This window comes from Mesocricetus auratus, unplaced genomic scaffold (assembly GCF_017639785.1).
Source record: "Mesocricetus auratus isolate SY011 unplaced genomic scaffold, BCM_Maur_2.0 Super-Scaffold_100691, whole genome shotgun sequence".
NCBI lineage: Eukaryota > Metazoa > Chordata > Mammalia > Rodentia > Cricetidae > Mesocricetus > Mesocricetus auratus.
The window spans coordinates 12,000,725-12,015,905 of NW_024429267.1; the positions used below are offsets into that span (position 1 = coordinate 12,000,725).

At 37.1% G+C, this 15,181-nt stretch overlaps 1 protein-coding gene across 6 annotated transcripts in view; it reads left to right on the top strand.

The window, feature by feature from the left end:
* Positions 1-15,181, top strand: part of Znf280d (zinc finger protein 280D) — an 81,642-nt gene that overhangs the window by 5,285 nt on the left and 61,176 nt on the right. For 5 of the 6 annotated variants that reach the window (XM_013116097.3, XM_013116100.3, XM_021229386.2 and 2 more), the window contains exons 2-6: positions 7,548-7,591; positions 8,582-8,643; positions 10,999-11,145; positions 13,834-13,899; positions 14,001-14,140. In XM_013116097.3, the coding sequence (XP_012971551.1) occupies positions 8,616-8,643; positions 10,999-11,145; positions 13,834-13,899; positions 14,001-14,140 (381 nt within the window). In that variant the 5' untranslated portion in view covers positions 7,548-7,591; positions 8,582-8,615. The remainder of the gene's footprint in view (positions 1-7,547; positions 7,592-8,581; positions 8,644-10,998; positions 11,146-13,833; positions 13,900-14,000; positions 14,141-15,181) is intronic. The other variant, XM_013116098.3, reaches the window with a different exon arrangement.

Below are 15,181 nucleotides of genomic sequence, written 5' to 3' on the forward strand. Positions count from 1 at the left end.
ATTGTTTTGGAGGCTGTTGGTCCAGCCAGGCCTCGAACTCACAGAGATCCGCCTGCCTCTGCCTCCCTAGTGCTGGGATTAAAGGTGTGCGCCACCACCGCCCGGCTACAAAATTAACCATTCTAAAACATACAATTCAGTGGCATTTAGTGTAGTCATCATGTTATCCAACAATTAATGTCATCTGATTCCGGAATATTTTCAAGTTCTCAAAAGGAAACTTGGTTCCCATTAAGTAGTCTCCTCATCCCCCTCCCCCATTCTTAGAAATCATTAATTGGCCTGTTGTCTCTGAAATTTCCCTAGTTTGAATATTTTAGATAAGTGGAATATGTATATCTGACTAATTTCACTTAGTATGTATTCTTTTTTTGCTGTTCTCTAAAAATTATTTTTTGAAAATTTCATACATTTTGATCATAGTCTTTCCTTTTACCATCTCTTCCCAGATTCTCCACTACTTCCCTGCCCAACTACCTTCATGTTTTTCTCTTAGGAAAAAGAAAACCCAAACAAAAACTACATTAAAAAAACACATGGAGTCTGATTTTTGTTGTTTTAGCTCATAGAGTCTGTTTAGGAGTGTTGTTGCTATACCCAGTGTCGTTCTATTGATGAAAACTGATTTTTCCTCTCCCAGCAGTTAGGTAGGACTGTCCCTTCTCCAATCTGGGATTGTTAGGCTTGAGTTTGTCCAGATTTTGTCCAGATTGTTGTTTCTGGAAAATGCTGTTTCCAGATGTAGTCCACTGCCTTTGGCTTTTACAATTTTTTCTCTTTTGTTTAGATTCGTGAGCCTTGAGGGGAGAGGTGTGATAAAAATAACCCATTTAGGGCCGGGTTATTCTCATTCTACACAGTGTCACTTATGGGTCTCTGTTAATTTTCATGCACTACAAGAAGAAGCTGCTCTGATGAGGCTTGAGTGATGCACTGACCATGAGTATAGCAGTGTGTCCTTAGGAATCGTTTTATTAGCATATTTTCCAAGTTTCATGTAGCCTGTACCAGTACTGTTTCTAGAAATTGCTGAGTGATAATAGATTATATGGAATGCCACAGTTTTGAAAATCTATCATCTGAACATTGGAGTTACCACTTATTTGATTATTATGAATAAATACTACATAGTAGACCCCCAGACCTCAATTTTGAGGGAAGGATTTAGAAATATGGAATTCAGGTGAATTTAAATATCCAGATGGCAAACCAGCAAGTGGTGGGGAATGCCTTTAATCCCAGCTCTCTAGGCAGAGGCAGAACTCAGGTTCAAGGCCAACCTGGTCTACAAAGTGAATTCCAGGATAGCCAGAACTACACAGAAACCCTGTCTAAAAAAATAAAACAAAAAAACCCAGGTGGCAGTTTTCAGTAAGGATTAAACTATAGGTGAGAGGTCAGGATTAGAGGTTCATAATTGATAATTTTATAGCTGAAACTGTGGAATTTATTCACTGTCTTTTGGGGATCAATCTGAGGTCTCAAATGTTATAAGCAACCCATTTCTACATGATTTAAGGGGAAGATATGGAGTATCTGTAAAAAGCTCAAAAGGAGAAGCTGAATGAAAGCTGAGAGCACTATTTTCAAGAAATGGAGTTCAAGTAGCTACAGATCAGACATGAACATTAAAGTGGTTTGGGGATCTTCAGGTGGATACTTACAGCAGAGTGGTGAGCAGTAGAAAGCCTTGTGGCTGTGCTGCCATGCTCAGTTCAGTTTGGCTGATAAGTGAGTAACAATAAAGTGGTAATGGCTTATAGCCTAGATCAAGTTTTTTCCAGACAGGATTTCTCTGTATAGCCCTGGCTATCCTGGAACTCACTCTGCATACCGGGTTGGCCTTGAACTCAGAGATCCTTCTGTCTTTGTCTTCCCAATGTTGGGATAAAGGTGTGTGCCACCATGCCTGACCTGATTTAATTTACTCTTATCGTTTTGGTTGTGAGCCTACCCTTTTAATGGCTGAGCTATCTCTCCAGCCCTGATCTACTCTTAATAAAATAGATTATATTAAAAAACAAAAAAGATCATTAAGTCTAATATTACAACACTGGAGTAAGTTAGGCAAAGTACATCTCCCTGGCCATCCTGTCAAGCTAAAACAGCCTGCTTGTATAGTTACAAAAAGGGCATATAGCATGTTTGTGTTCAGACTGTAATTTCATCAGATACAGTCTTGCATGCACATGGATGTCAGTTCCAACAGGCACAAACCTCATGTAGCACTAATGACAGGCTTTTTGTTTTGTTTTTTGTTTTTCGAGACAGGGTTTCTCTGTATTGTTTTGGAGGCTGCCCTGGAACTTCCTCTGTAGACCAGGCTGGCCTCGAACTCACAGAGATCCACCTGCCTCTGCCTCTCGAGTGCTGAGATTAAAGGCGTGCACCACCAACGCCTGGCGACAGGCTTTTTATTGAATCACAGGAGTAGTACATATCCCATCCCAAGTGAGAATAACTGCAGAATGAGCAAGGTCTTCTAAAGCTCACTAAGGTTTCTCTTTTCTGCAGTGGAAAATTCTAAATCTAGAGCAGATGACCTAGAGTAGTTGTGGCTGGAGAAAGTCTTGACATGATGCAGGTGTGGCTTCAGCAATATTGAGACCCTGGTTATTGCTGCTAGGGGAATTTCTTTAAAGTGATTCAGGTTCAGAAAGGTTTACAGCCCTCAGAATGGTCTTAGCACTCAACAAAAAGGGGGAGTGGGTGGCAGTAGAGAGGCATAAAGGATGGGGTCTGATGGCTGTCATTCCAAGGGCTTAACAGCTAACAGTTTTACTCTGGAACCCATCCTTCCAGAACATAAGGGGTACTTGCAACAAGACCTAGGAAGCTAGTGTTCTGAACAGTGTTTAATAAATCCCTTAACCCTAGCTACATGTCCTATGGAGGAATTCTCTGATCCACCTCTGTGTCTTTTGGGAGTTCTAATTTAGACTGTCATGCAGCTTTGCTAAAATGAAATGTGTGTTGTTTAAGATTCAGAATTATAGCCGGGCGTTGGTGGCGCACACCTTTAATCCCAGCACTCGGGAGGCAGAGGCGGGCGGATCTCTGTGAGTTCGAGGCCAGCCTGGTCTACAAAGTGAGTTCCAGGACAGCCTCCAAAGCCACAGAGAAACCCTGTCTCGAAAAACCAAAAAAAAAAAAAAAAAAAAAAAAAAAGAATTCAGAATTATTCTTTTGTCCTCTTCAGTAGGAATTTACTTGTTTTGGATAGACTTAGGCATAGTGTTGGACTTCAACTTCTTCATTCATTATATTTATTGTACCTAGAAGCTTCTAGAAAAACATTGAAAGTAATAGCTTGATAACCAAAATGGTTAAGTCCTAAGTATGTCATTAAAAGAAAGTGATCAAATGAAAGATCCTCATCTGTCAGTTTAGGCAGAAATTTATATTCCTGTACTAGATTAGAATTGGCGTGGCCCTTGAGGGGATTTTGAAAGTAGCAATTTTCAATTCCATAAAGGTTGAAAATTTCCATTTTTTTCTCATTTGGTAATGTGTGTTCTTTAGAATTATACATAATTGTATATGTATGTATTCTGTCAGTATTGGTTCTCTTTTCTGTTTGCTTGTCACTGCTAAGATCTCCAAATGTACAATATTTTAAAAATGACATTGGTGTTTTTGGTTTGTGTAGAAAATTAAAACTGCTATTCCTTTTTAAAAATTTGTTGTGTGAGTATATGATGTGTGCCTGCATGCCATAGCATGCATGTACTTTGTAGAGTCAGTTCTCTCTAGGGTTTTAACTCAGGTTGCCAATATTATATAACAAGCACACTGCTTTCTGAGGCATCGTGGTGGCACAAAACTGTATTGAAGCATACTGATTTCAAAGTTTATTTTACTATTAAAAGCAAAGAGGAAAGGAGAATGCAGGAGATCAAACACAAGGTCTTGAATATGCTAGGCATGCATTCTACACTGAAGCTTTACTCTCTGCTACCGTAAATACAGTTTTTTAGAACTTATTTTTTTGATAATTTTTCGTTAAGAGGTTTTTTTTGTTTGATTGGTTGAATCCAGGACCACCTGCTTGGTAGTCTAGCTTTCTACCCCTGAGCTATCTCTCTAGTACAGAATTTCATAAATTGCCAAATACTCAAAACAAATTACATGTATTTAAATTTTCCATTGACCTCTAATAAAAAACCTTTTAATCTTATTTATGTAAAAGCTAAGTAGAAAGTATAATTGTTTTTGATCTACAAAAGGTTAGATTGTATTTTGAAGTCTTAGAGTGCGTGGGTGTGCACACGCGTGTCTGCCTGGGCACACATGTTGTGGAGATAGGAGGACAACTTGCCTGAGTCAAGTTCAAGTTTTTAGGCTTGCTCAAGCTCCTTTATGCACCAAACCATGCACCACCTTGATGGCCACTGAAGGATCTTCACTAAATTGCTTGGACTTCATTTTCTCAATAAAAACACTGTAATCAACATGAGCATGAAATCTGGGTCTGATTCAGTAGCTAAAGTATAGTTTGCTTTTTCTGGCTATTTTAAAAGCAGCTTGAAGAGGCAAGAAAACTTTTGGAGCTGTGAAATGCAAGCTGATGCCGTTGCTAGATACTCTTTCTCTTTAGGTGGTTTAGTTATTTATTAAATTGTATCCTTCACTCAAATTGTGAAGCATTTTTCATGGAATTTATATGACCACTTAGTAGAAGTATATGAGTCTGATAGTTGTAGTGCACTTTCTTTTGGCTGCCAACTAGCTCCCAACTCAAGACATAGAAACTTACTGTTTGTTAGGAATGCTTGACCTAAGTAGGCTTGTCCCACTAGCTCTTACAACTCAATTTAACCTGTTTCTTGATGTCTACATTTTGCTTTGGGACTTGCTACCTTTCATTCTATATGTCCTACTCCTTTATATATGTCCTATTCTGTGGCTGCTTGGCTGGCCCTGGGCCTCTTCTTCTCTTTCTCCCTTATTCTCTTCTTGTTTTAGACTCTCCTACCTATTCTCTCTGCCTGCCAGCCCTGCCTAGCCCTCTACCACTGCCTAGCTATTGACTGTTCAGCTTTTTATTAGACCAGTCAGGTGCCTTGGTCAGGCAGAGCAACACATCTTTACATTGTAAACAAATAGAGCATAAACAAATGTAACACATCTTTGCCTAGTTAAAGTAATATTCTACAACAGATAGTATAATTGTGATTCTTAATATTGGTACTGGTAAGACCTTTATGTTGAACAAGAATTATCATAGATTGTAAGTTAGGGGCAAAATGCAAGTATTTAATTGAGTTAGAGCCCAGGGTGGTGGTATACACCTTTGATACCAGCATACACTTTTGATCCCAGTACACAGTAGGTAAAGTAGGTGAATTTGAGGCCAGCCTGGTTTACAGAACTACTTCCAGGACAGATAGATAGAGCTGACTATATAGAGAAATCCTGTCTTGAAAAATCAATCAATAAATAATTGAGTTAAAAAGCCATCCAGTTGTTTGTTTGGATTTGGTTTTATGAAACAGGTCTTGAAATGTTGAAGTCTAAGCTAGTTGGAATTTACTGTGTCACCCAGGATAGCCTTGAACTTGATCTTGTTTTTGCCTCAGCCTCCTTTTAAATGTTGGGATTATAAGCATGTTCCATCATTCCTGACCAATTATGGATTTTTGGTAATGTTTATTGTATGTAAGTTTTTTCTTGAAGACCAATGAGTTATAAAGTGTGGTTAATTGTAAATTTCTTACAAATCTTTATTTTCACTTAAAATTTTAACATACTGCCTTCCACATAGCTGGCCAGGGCTACCAATATTTTGAATGAATGATCTCTGAGGAGCTATATCCAACTGTTTTTCTATTTCTTTTTAGTTAGTTGATAAAATCAGAAAAGTAATGAACTAAACTGTTGCGGGGTATTTGACTACATTGTGATATTCTGAGACTTTAATAAAGTTAGAATCAGGCTGGAGCCTGTGATTAGCTGACCAGAATTACCCGTGGAGAAGCCAGGAATTTGGAAGGAAAGGATGGAATTACAGTTTGGTGTTTTGGATAGTCTAAGGGATGTGTCTCTTGCTGTCTCTCCAGCCAAAAAGTACAGTCAGCTGGTTGTTTCTAAGCTTCTCTGATCTAGCAAGCTTCCATCCCACCGTTTTTGACTCCTGAGTCTTTGTTGGTAAATCAGCAAGACTGGCCCTCCAGGCCATGACCTGAGTAGCCAGCAAGGGGGGGGGGTGCTGACTTGGGAGTCATGGGGTCATAGGCAATAAATAAAATATCAGTAGATTCCTGTGCAGCTGCTCAGCTGACAGAAAAACATCATTTGGTGCCCAAAGAGGGGCACCAGATATAGCAGGTCTTTCTTGTCAGACTTTCTTTGGACCACTAACCCCCAAATAATGACACGGAGACTTCTTGATTATGAAAGCTTGGCCTTTAGCTTACGCTTGTTCCCAACTAACTTTTTTGTTTTGTTTTGTTTTGTTTTTTCCAGGCAGAGTTTCTCTGTATTGTTTTGGAGGCTGACCTGGAACTTGTTCTATAGACCAGGCTGGCCTCGAATTCACAGAGATCTGCCTGCCTCTGCCTCTCAAGTGCTGGGATTAAAAGCGTGTGCCTGGCCCCAATTAACTCTTTTTTTTTTTTTTTTAGATTTATTTATTTAGTATGAATACAACATCCTGTCTCCATATATGTCTGCACACCAGAAGAGGGCACCAGATCTCATTATGGATGGTTGTGAGCCACCATGTGGTTGCTGGGAATTGAACTCAGGGCCTCTGGAAGAGCAGTCAGTGCTCTTAACCTCTGAGCATCTCTCCAGCCCCCCAATTAACTCTTACAATTTAAACTAACCTGCTTCTATTAATCCACATTCTATCACGTTGCTTATTACATCTCTTCCATTCTGTGTATCCAACTGCCTCCCTGTCTCACTGATGTCTCCTTTCTTCCCCCCAGCATTCCTATCTCTGCCCGGAGGTTCTGCCTATTTTTTCCTGCCTAGCTATTGACCATTCAGCTTTTTATTAAACCAATCACGATGACATATCTTCACAGTGCACAAATACCCTGCAATATTAAAATATATTTGAAATTGTTTCTTATTACGGAAATATGTTTTTGAGTATGCATAGGAAACAGATTAGTATCATTTAGCATTTGAGAAGTGACATTTACTAAAACAGTGCATTATGAGGAAATTACTCCCTTTTATTAAAGACCGTTATTTATGCATATATTTTGTTGTGTGTTTGTTTGAGACAATGCCTCACTATATAGTCTAGGCATCAAATCTTGTCTCAGCCTCCCAAGTGTCTGGATTACAAATACGTTTCATATGCTTATCACAAATAGCTTAGTTTTAATTTACTAATTTAATGGATTTATTGAAATTGGAAGTACTTGCTATTATTTTATTTCTGAAATGTGGAACTATTTAGGAATGAACTAATTATTTTAAATAAATTATATGCGAAACAAATATATCCAACTTAAACAGATTTCTTTTAATAAAAAGGATAACTTGTATATACATTGTAATCTGCCCTAATGGTAGTTATCTTTATTTTCTAGAAAGGCAAACTGAAATATAACTTGCTGCTTTTTTGGGTCACATGGTAAGTTTAAATATTTAAATTTGATCCAAGAATTTTTTTCTTTTTTAAAAACATTTTTTAATGATTGATTGGTTCTTATATTTATGTGCATTGGTGTTTTGCCTGCATGTCTGTATGAGGGTATCAGATCCCCTGGAACTGGAGTTACAGACATTTGTGAGCTGCCATGTGAGTGCTGGGAATTGAACCCAGGCCTCGGTAACAGTAGCCAGTTTTCTTAACCATTGAGCCATCATCTCTTCAGCCTGGACAGAATTTACTCTTTTTTATGTTTTTGTGGTGTATGAATGCAGGTGTATGCTCTGTGTTTGGACAGAGGTCAGAGAATGAAATGGGGGTGTCCTGTCACTCTTTGCTTTATTCCCTGTATAGTGTGTCTCATGGAACTTGAAGCACATTGTTTTGGCTAGACTGCCTGTCTCTCCCCCAACATTGAGGGTGAGGGTACATATTTCCATGCCTGGTTTTTTATATCAGTCCTGGGGATTTGAGCTGAGGTCCTCCTGTTTGGGAAACAAATGTTCTTAGACATTGTTCCATCTCCCTAATTCCTTCATCAAGAATTCCTTTCTTCTTTCTTTTTCTTTTCCCTGAGGCGGGGGTGTTGTGTGGCTTTTTGAGACAGAGTTTCTCAGGGTAGCCCTGGCTATCCAGGAATTCTCTATGTAGATCAGACTGGCCTCAAACTCTGCCTGCCTTTGTCTCCCAAATGCTGGGATTAGAGGTGTGTTTCTGGCTGGCTAAGAATTTCTAAGTTTTATAATTTTAATTCCAAGTTTTACATCTCGATATTTTTAGTCAAAATGACTCAAAATTGCCTGTGCACACCTTTAGTCCCAGTCTCTGTGAGTTCGAAGCCAGCCTAGTCTACAAGAACTGGTTCCAGGACAGACTCCAAAAGCTACACAGGGAAAACCTGGCTCGAAAACAAAAAAACAGAAAACAAAACAAAATAAGACTCAAAATTGACTGTCATATGTCAATACTTAGGTGACAACTTATAAGAAGTCAGATCTGCAACTTGATGGGTGACGGTTTCTTTCAACCAAAAGGTAAATGCTGCTGCAGTAACTGAAGTCATTATACTTTATGATAAAGAGTGAGAGGTGGGGCACCTTTTAAAACCTTGGAACTGTTGAAATAACAAACTAACAAGTCAAATAGAAATGAAGACTTTAACTTTACTAACAGAAATAGCTACTATTTATCAGTTCAGTATATATTGACATATATTTCTTCTATGCTTATACAAGCATTTATAAAAATTATGTAAAAGTATAGCCTTTTCTGAACAGTCTTTATATATTAACAATGCCAGAGCCTTGTTAAAAGTAAGTGTGTGTGTGTGTGTGTGTACACTATATTAGTTTACAGGGTAGAAATTTATTTTTGGAGGGTAGGTAGAAAGTCAGGATCAAAGTATTGCTAGACTTGATGTCTTCTGTGAGAGTTGAGAGGAAAGCTCCAGGCCTCTTATAAATGACCATGTTAAATTTGTGACTGATTATAGCCATATTAAGAACATGGTAGAATGTTGTCCCGATTTTGAGTTTAAAGTAGAAATGTCAGAGAAACCCTGTGCTGAAAAACCAAAAATAAATACATAAATAAAATAAAACAACAACAAAAAACAAACCCCAAAACAAAAACTAAAATGTATCTTTTACAATTTTTATTTATTTGTATGTGTGTGTCTGAGTTTATATCTTGTGTATGCAGTACTTTTAGAGACCAAAAGAAGACATGTCATTTCCCTGGATTATGAGGGGATTATGAGCCACCCAGTGTGGGTATTCGGAATAGAACTTGGGGTACTCTAGAAGAGCAGCAAATGCTCTTAACTGTTGAGTCATGTCTCCAATCCATTTTAACTTTCTTTTTATACTTATTATTTTTAATTATGTGTAGTGTGTTTATGGGGGGTTATCTTCATGTGTGAATGCAGGTGCTCACACATTCTAGAGGAGGGTGCCAGATCTGTTGGGGCATCTTTGGTATATGTTAACTACTAAGTAACCTCTCCAGCCATTTTACTTTTTATATCTTTTTGTTTTGTTTTTGGAGAGACAGGGTTTCTTTGTGTAGCCTGGTTGTCATGAAACTTGTTTTCTAGAGTAGGCTGACCTTGAATTGAGAGATTTCCTGCCTCTACCTCTGGTATTAAAAGTGTGCACCACTACCACCTGGCCTATGAAATGATTTTTTTTTTTTTGGTTTTTTGAGACAGGGTTTCTCTATATTGTTTTGGAGGCTAATCTGGAACTCGCTCATAGACCAGGCTGGCCTCGAACTCACAGAGATCGTCCTGCCTCTGCCTCCCGAGTGCTGGGATTAAAGGCGTGCACCACCACCGCCCTGCTCTGTGAAATGATCTTAAAGATAGCTTTTTAATCCTTTGGTTTCCTAGAGAAGTCCTCTTAAAGTGCTGCTATCCTGCATCTATCCCATTTAGTTGTTCTCTAGACTTACTGACTTACTCTCTACTGGGACTTTATTTTGTATCGAATGCTGTATCCTGTGCTCTCTATGTCTTACTTTTTGTTCTTTATGTACAAAGATGCATGGATAGGGAAGTCAGAAGATAGTTTGTGGGAGGTGGTTCAGTTAGGGACTGGGGATAGAACTCAGATCATCAGACTTGGCAGCAAGCACCTTTACCCATAAGCCCCATCAGTTTTACTTGTATTCAAACATTAATTTCTTTGCTTGATACCTCTAAATATACTAGTTTCTTTTCTCTACTTTTCTTGCCTTATGTTATCTTTCTTAGAATCCTTTTAATTTGTTTTACTATCTATCTTTTGATCTTTTAGATAGGAAGTTTTCCTTCCTAAAATTCCTGGTACTTATTTATCCACATTTATGAGAGAGGTGTTACTTGGTCTGAGTTTCTAAGTAGTTTTTACTGTGTGCATTGCTTTGTTCAATTTCTGTAGGGAGAAATGTGTAATTTGATCAACTTATGATAAGCCTCAGTCCTTTCCTATTTGTTTCTCTACCACCACATCCCTGGTTTTGCTCTTGTTCCTTGCATTTCTAAGTCTGGTTCATTAATTTGTTTCCCACCTGTGGCTTCTTACTACAGTCTATCTCCCTTTTGTTAAATCTTTTTCTTTTTTTAAGACAATGGATAGGATATAATTTTGTGGAGACAATCATTGTAGATGTATGACTGAAACTCATTTTGACTGGATTTTCTAGCTGCTGTAAATAACTATTGTCTGTATGAAGTTGACTAGTTTAGTAGAGCTTAGAGAGTAAGATCTCAGTTTCTTAGTGTTGTTATCATACATTCATCACAAACACCAATTCAGAAATTGTTATTAGGGTTATTAAGATAATTTCTAATATGTTTTGTATAGCAAACAATTTTTTAATTAAAAGAAAGTTGTTTCTTTTAAAATTAGATAATTCAAAAATGGCAGAACTCTTTATGGAGTGTGAAGAAGAGGAGCTAGAACCATGGCAGAAGAAAGTAAAGGAAGTTGAAGAGGATGATGACGACGAGCCCATCTTTGTTGCAGAGATAGCAAGTTCAAAACCAGCAATTTCAAGTAAGCATTTACTTTGAATGAAGGCAGTCTGCTAAGGTTTTGTCTTAGGTTGTTGTGAAAATGTCCTATCCTACCAAAAAAGTTAGGAATGACATAATGACTGGAAGACCAACTGCTCAGGGTTAACTGACTGGAGCTTTAAGAAGGGGTAGACGACAAAGACCAGCAGAGCAAACTTGGAAATGCACGTGAGTTGCTGGTGGCATTGGAGGTCTTCTGAGAGCAGGAATTATAAATTTTACCTTGGTTTAATGGTGAGAGAGCACTATGAAATTTTCTGAAAGCCTACTTCTTACTTTTCTTGTCTGTAGTATTGGAATGGTACTCTTGTACAGTTTTATTATGGAGAGAATACTTTAACCAAATGAAATGTCACTATCATTTCCTATAATAGATAGGTCATTTCCCATGGAATGCTAAGTGGGATGCTATTTGGATTATAATAAGAGTTTAGTATGGCTGGGCTTTGGTGGCACACGCCTTTAATTACATCACTTGGGAGGCAGAGGCAGGCAGATCTCTGTGAGTATGAGGCCTGCCTGGTCTACAGAGCGAGTTCCAGGACAACCTCCAAAGCAATACAGAGAAACCCTGTCTTGAAAAACAAAAAACAAAAGAAAAAAAAACAAACAACAAAAAAAGAGTTTAGTATGATGGTGTGCGTGTGGCTAGTGTCAGAATGGTTTGTTTTCGTATTTATTGTTTCCTAGATATTGATTATCTTATACTTAAATGTTATTATAATTCAAAATATCTCAATAAAATATGACACGATTCAAGTTGAATTTATACTGGTTACAGATGGCTGTTAACTGTACTCAACTATACAATGTATATTAGTTTTTAAAATTCTGTAAGAAAGACATTGACCTTAGATTTTTTTTTTCTGAACCATGAAGATGAAAAAAATGATTGTGTTATTTTTTTCTGGAGGTCATAAGGAGTTTCAGCATAGGAAATATGTATTTAGATGTTTAGGAACTTGTCTTTTATAGATCACAACCACTAAAATTGTATAACAATAGTTATTTGGAGTTAGTTTTTTTTGTTGTTGTTGTTTTGTTTTTGTTTTTGTTTTTGAGACAGGGTTCTCTGTGTAACTTTGGAGCCTGTCCTAGAACTTGCTCTGTAGACCACGCTTGCCTTGAATCTTCCTGCCTCTGCTTCCCAAGGGCTGGGATTAAAGTTGGGTGCCATCACTGACCAATGAGAGTTTGAACATTAATCTTGGTTTTCTGAGTGAAAAAAAATGTCAAGTTGTTTGAGTAGCTTCTTTTTTTTTTAATTAATGTGCTACATGATTAATAAGCACTGCATTAACATTACTGAAAAAAATGTTAACTAGTTTAACTATTTTAAAAAGATCTTAATAGTTTTAATTTATGTGGATGTGTATTTACCTGCATGTATGCATGTTTTCAATGAGTAGCTGATGCCCATAGAGGCCAGAAAAGGGTATTGTGCCCCCTCAAACTGGTATTACAGGTGGTTGTAAGACAGCATGTAAGTGTTGGGAATTGACCCTGTGTCCTCTGCAAGAATAGCAAATACTCTTAACTACTGAGCCATCTCTCTGGCTCTGAAAAACAACTATTATATGTACCTTTATACAATTATTTAGTGGGGTCTAGGTTTTTTCCTACTATGAAGAAAAATAATTTTTGTAATTTCAGTAAATGTTTTAACTTTTTCCCAACAAGAAAATTTAAGTAAATCTTTATTCTTTCAATTTTTTGTTTGATTACTGAATAAGCTAGATGTTAAAAACATCCATATTTATGTAACAGTAAGAACTTTAAATCAGTCCCTCAAAGTCATGCCAAATCTTAACTTCTGATGTGATGATAGACCTGAATCCTCTTATAAGGTTACCAGGTAAACTTTAGATAACTTCTTGTAGCTTCTCTTTTGGAACTCAGAGGAAATGATAATAGTCCATGGAGATTCTCTTTTATGCAACTTTTGGACTTTCAGAACTGTGAATAGAATCTGCAGGCTCGATCAGGGTTTATTTAAGTCATAGGAACCCAAATATGTATACAAATCTATCACCATCCCAAGGAAAGTATAGACTTCAACTCCATTCAACCATATTTAAATGTGTTTTTTGTAGGTGTTTTCTTTTTCCTTTTTTTTTTTTTTTTTTTTTTGAGACAGATTTTCTCTGTGTAGCATCCTTGACTGTCCTGGAACTCTAGATCAGGCTGGCCTCAAATTCACAGAGATTGACCGGGCGGCGGTGGCGGCGGCGGCATATGCCTCTATTCCCAGCATTCGGAAGGCAGAGGCAGGCAGATCTCTGAGTTTGAGACCAGCCTGGTCTACAGAGCAAGTTCCAGGACAGTCTCCAAAGACACAGAGAAACCCTGTCTTGACAAAAAAAAAAAAAATCACAGCGATCTACCTGCTTCTGCCTTCTGAGTGCTAGGATTAAAGGCATGCATCACCATACCTGGCTTTTGGAAGATTTTATAGAGACAATTTCTTTGCCTTGGCTTATATGCATTTGGATTTATCAATTTACTTCTGGCCTTTGGACATTTATTTACAACGAGAGTTCTATAAAACAGTTAATGTTGTTAAATAATTTTCAAATTAGTGGTAATATTTCTTCTAATATCTGATTTTAGTTCATAATTTTTAATATCTTAGTATATGTTTCATTCAAACAAATTTATATATTTTTAGATATTTTGAACAGAGTCAACTCCAGCTCACATTCACGAGGAATAAAGAATGGTGCACTTAATCGAGGTACAATATTATCTCATTACTTTAATTTGAAACTAAAATATTTTGAAAAAGTTGATTATATAGGAATGCCTTCAATGTGTTGTATAATTTTTAAAATACAGGTTTTACTACTTCATTCAAGCCTACAAATCAACGCTTCACGAATCCAGCATCAAATCCTGTGGCTGCCTTGCCAGTAAATTTTCATCCTGACTCTAGATCTTCAGATAGCCCTGTTATTGTTCAGCCATTTTCTAAACCTGTAAGTGTTTTTAAACCTACTGAGTCAGCTCAGGGATTATTAATAACACCCAATTAAAACTATAGCTTATCAACTAGTAGTCACATGTTAGCATAATAGGTATCAGAAAAGCTCACAATCTCTATGACTTTTTAGTAAGATGGGGAGTATATTGAAACTGATTAGATACAGCTTTGAAAACTAAGACTGTGAAAACATGAATAAAAGGATTATAATGAATATCACATGATAGCAAAATATTTATGCATGCAAACTAGGCCAGATATTTTCAAATTTGAAATTATTGAGAAGCTTTGATAGCATTTTATCCTTGGAAATGTATCTTCATACTTTAGTTAAAAATCCTTAGTAAAAAGTAATAGATAATGGCAATAATTAAAATTTATTAAGATAGTAATAGTTATAAATATTTGTACTAAATGCTATACATAAATTAATCTCATTTGATTCTTAAATATACCAAGGAAGTGGGCATTGTGTTCCCCCATTTTACAGTTGAATAAATCCTGAGATTTATAGTGATTAAATGATTCACTCAGGACCCATAGCTGAGTGCCTCTCAGATATAAGTATAGGCTGATCCATAGTTTTATATACATGTGTATATGTTATATATGAATGTACAGTTTGAAAAATGGAAGTAGGGCCTCATCTCAGCATTTCTAAGGATGATGTGTAATTCTTGAGGGTTCCTCAAGATACTTTCAAGTGTTTGGGGTTCAGCACCATTGGGAAGATAATGTAAGACACTTTGTTTTTCACTGTTTGACATTTGCATTGATGACACAAAAGCATGTTGACCAAGCTGTTGATGGCCTAGTGTGAGTTCAAACAAGCACTCATCTGCACCAAAGTTTCCATGCACTCCCAATGAAGTACTCCAATTACAGACAGTTCCTCAGTGAAGTTTTGCAGTGTATTAAACATAAACTTCCATTAATGTTATTTTGTTAACTATGCCCTTGAATATGTCTCCTTTTAAATGTTTTGTGTGGTGAAATAGGTAGTATACATAAAGCATTTCTGTGTCTGAAATACCTT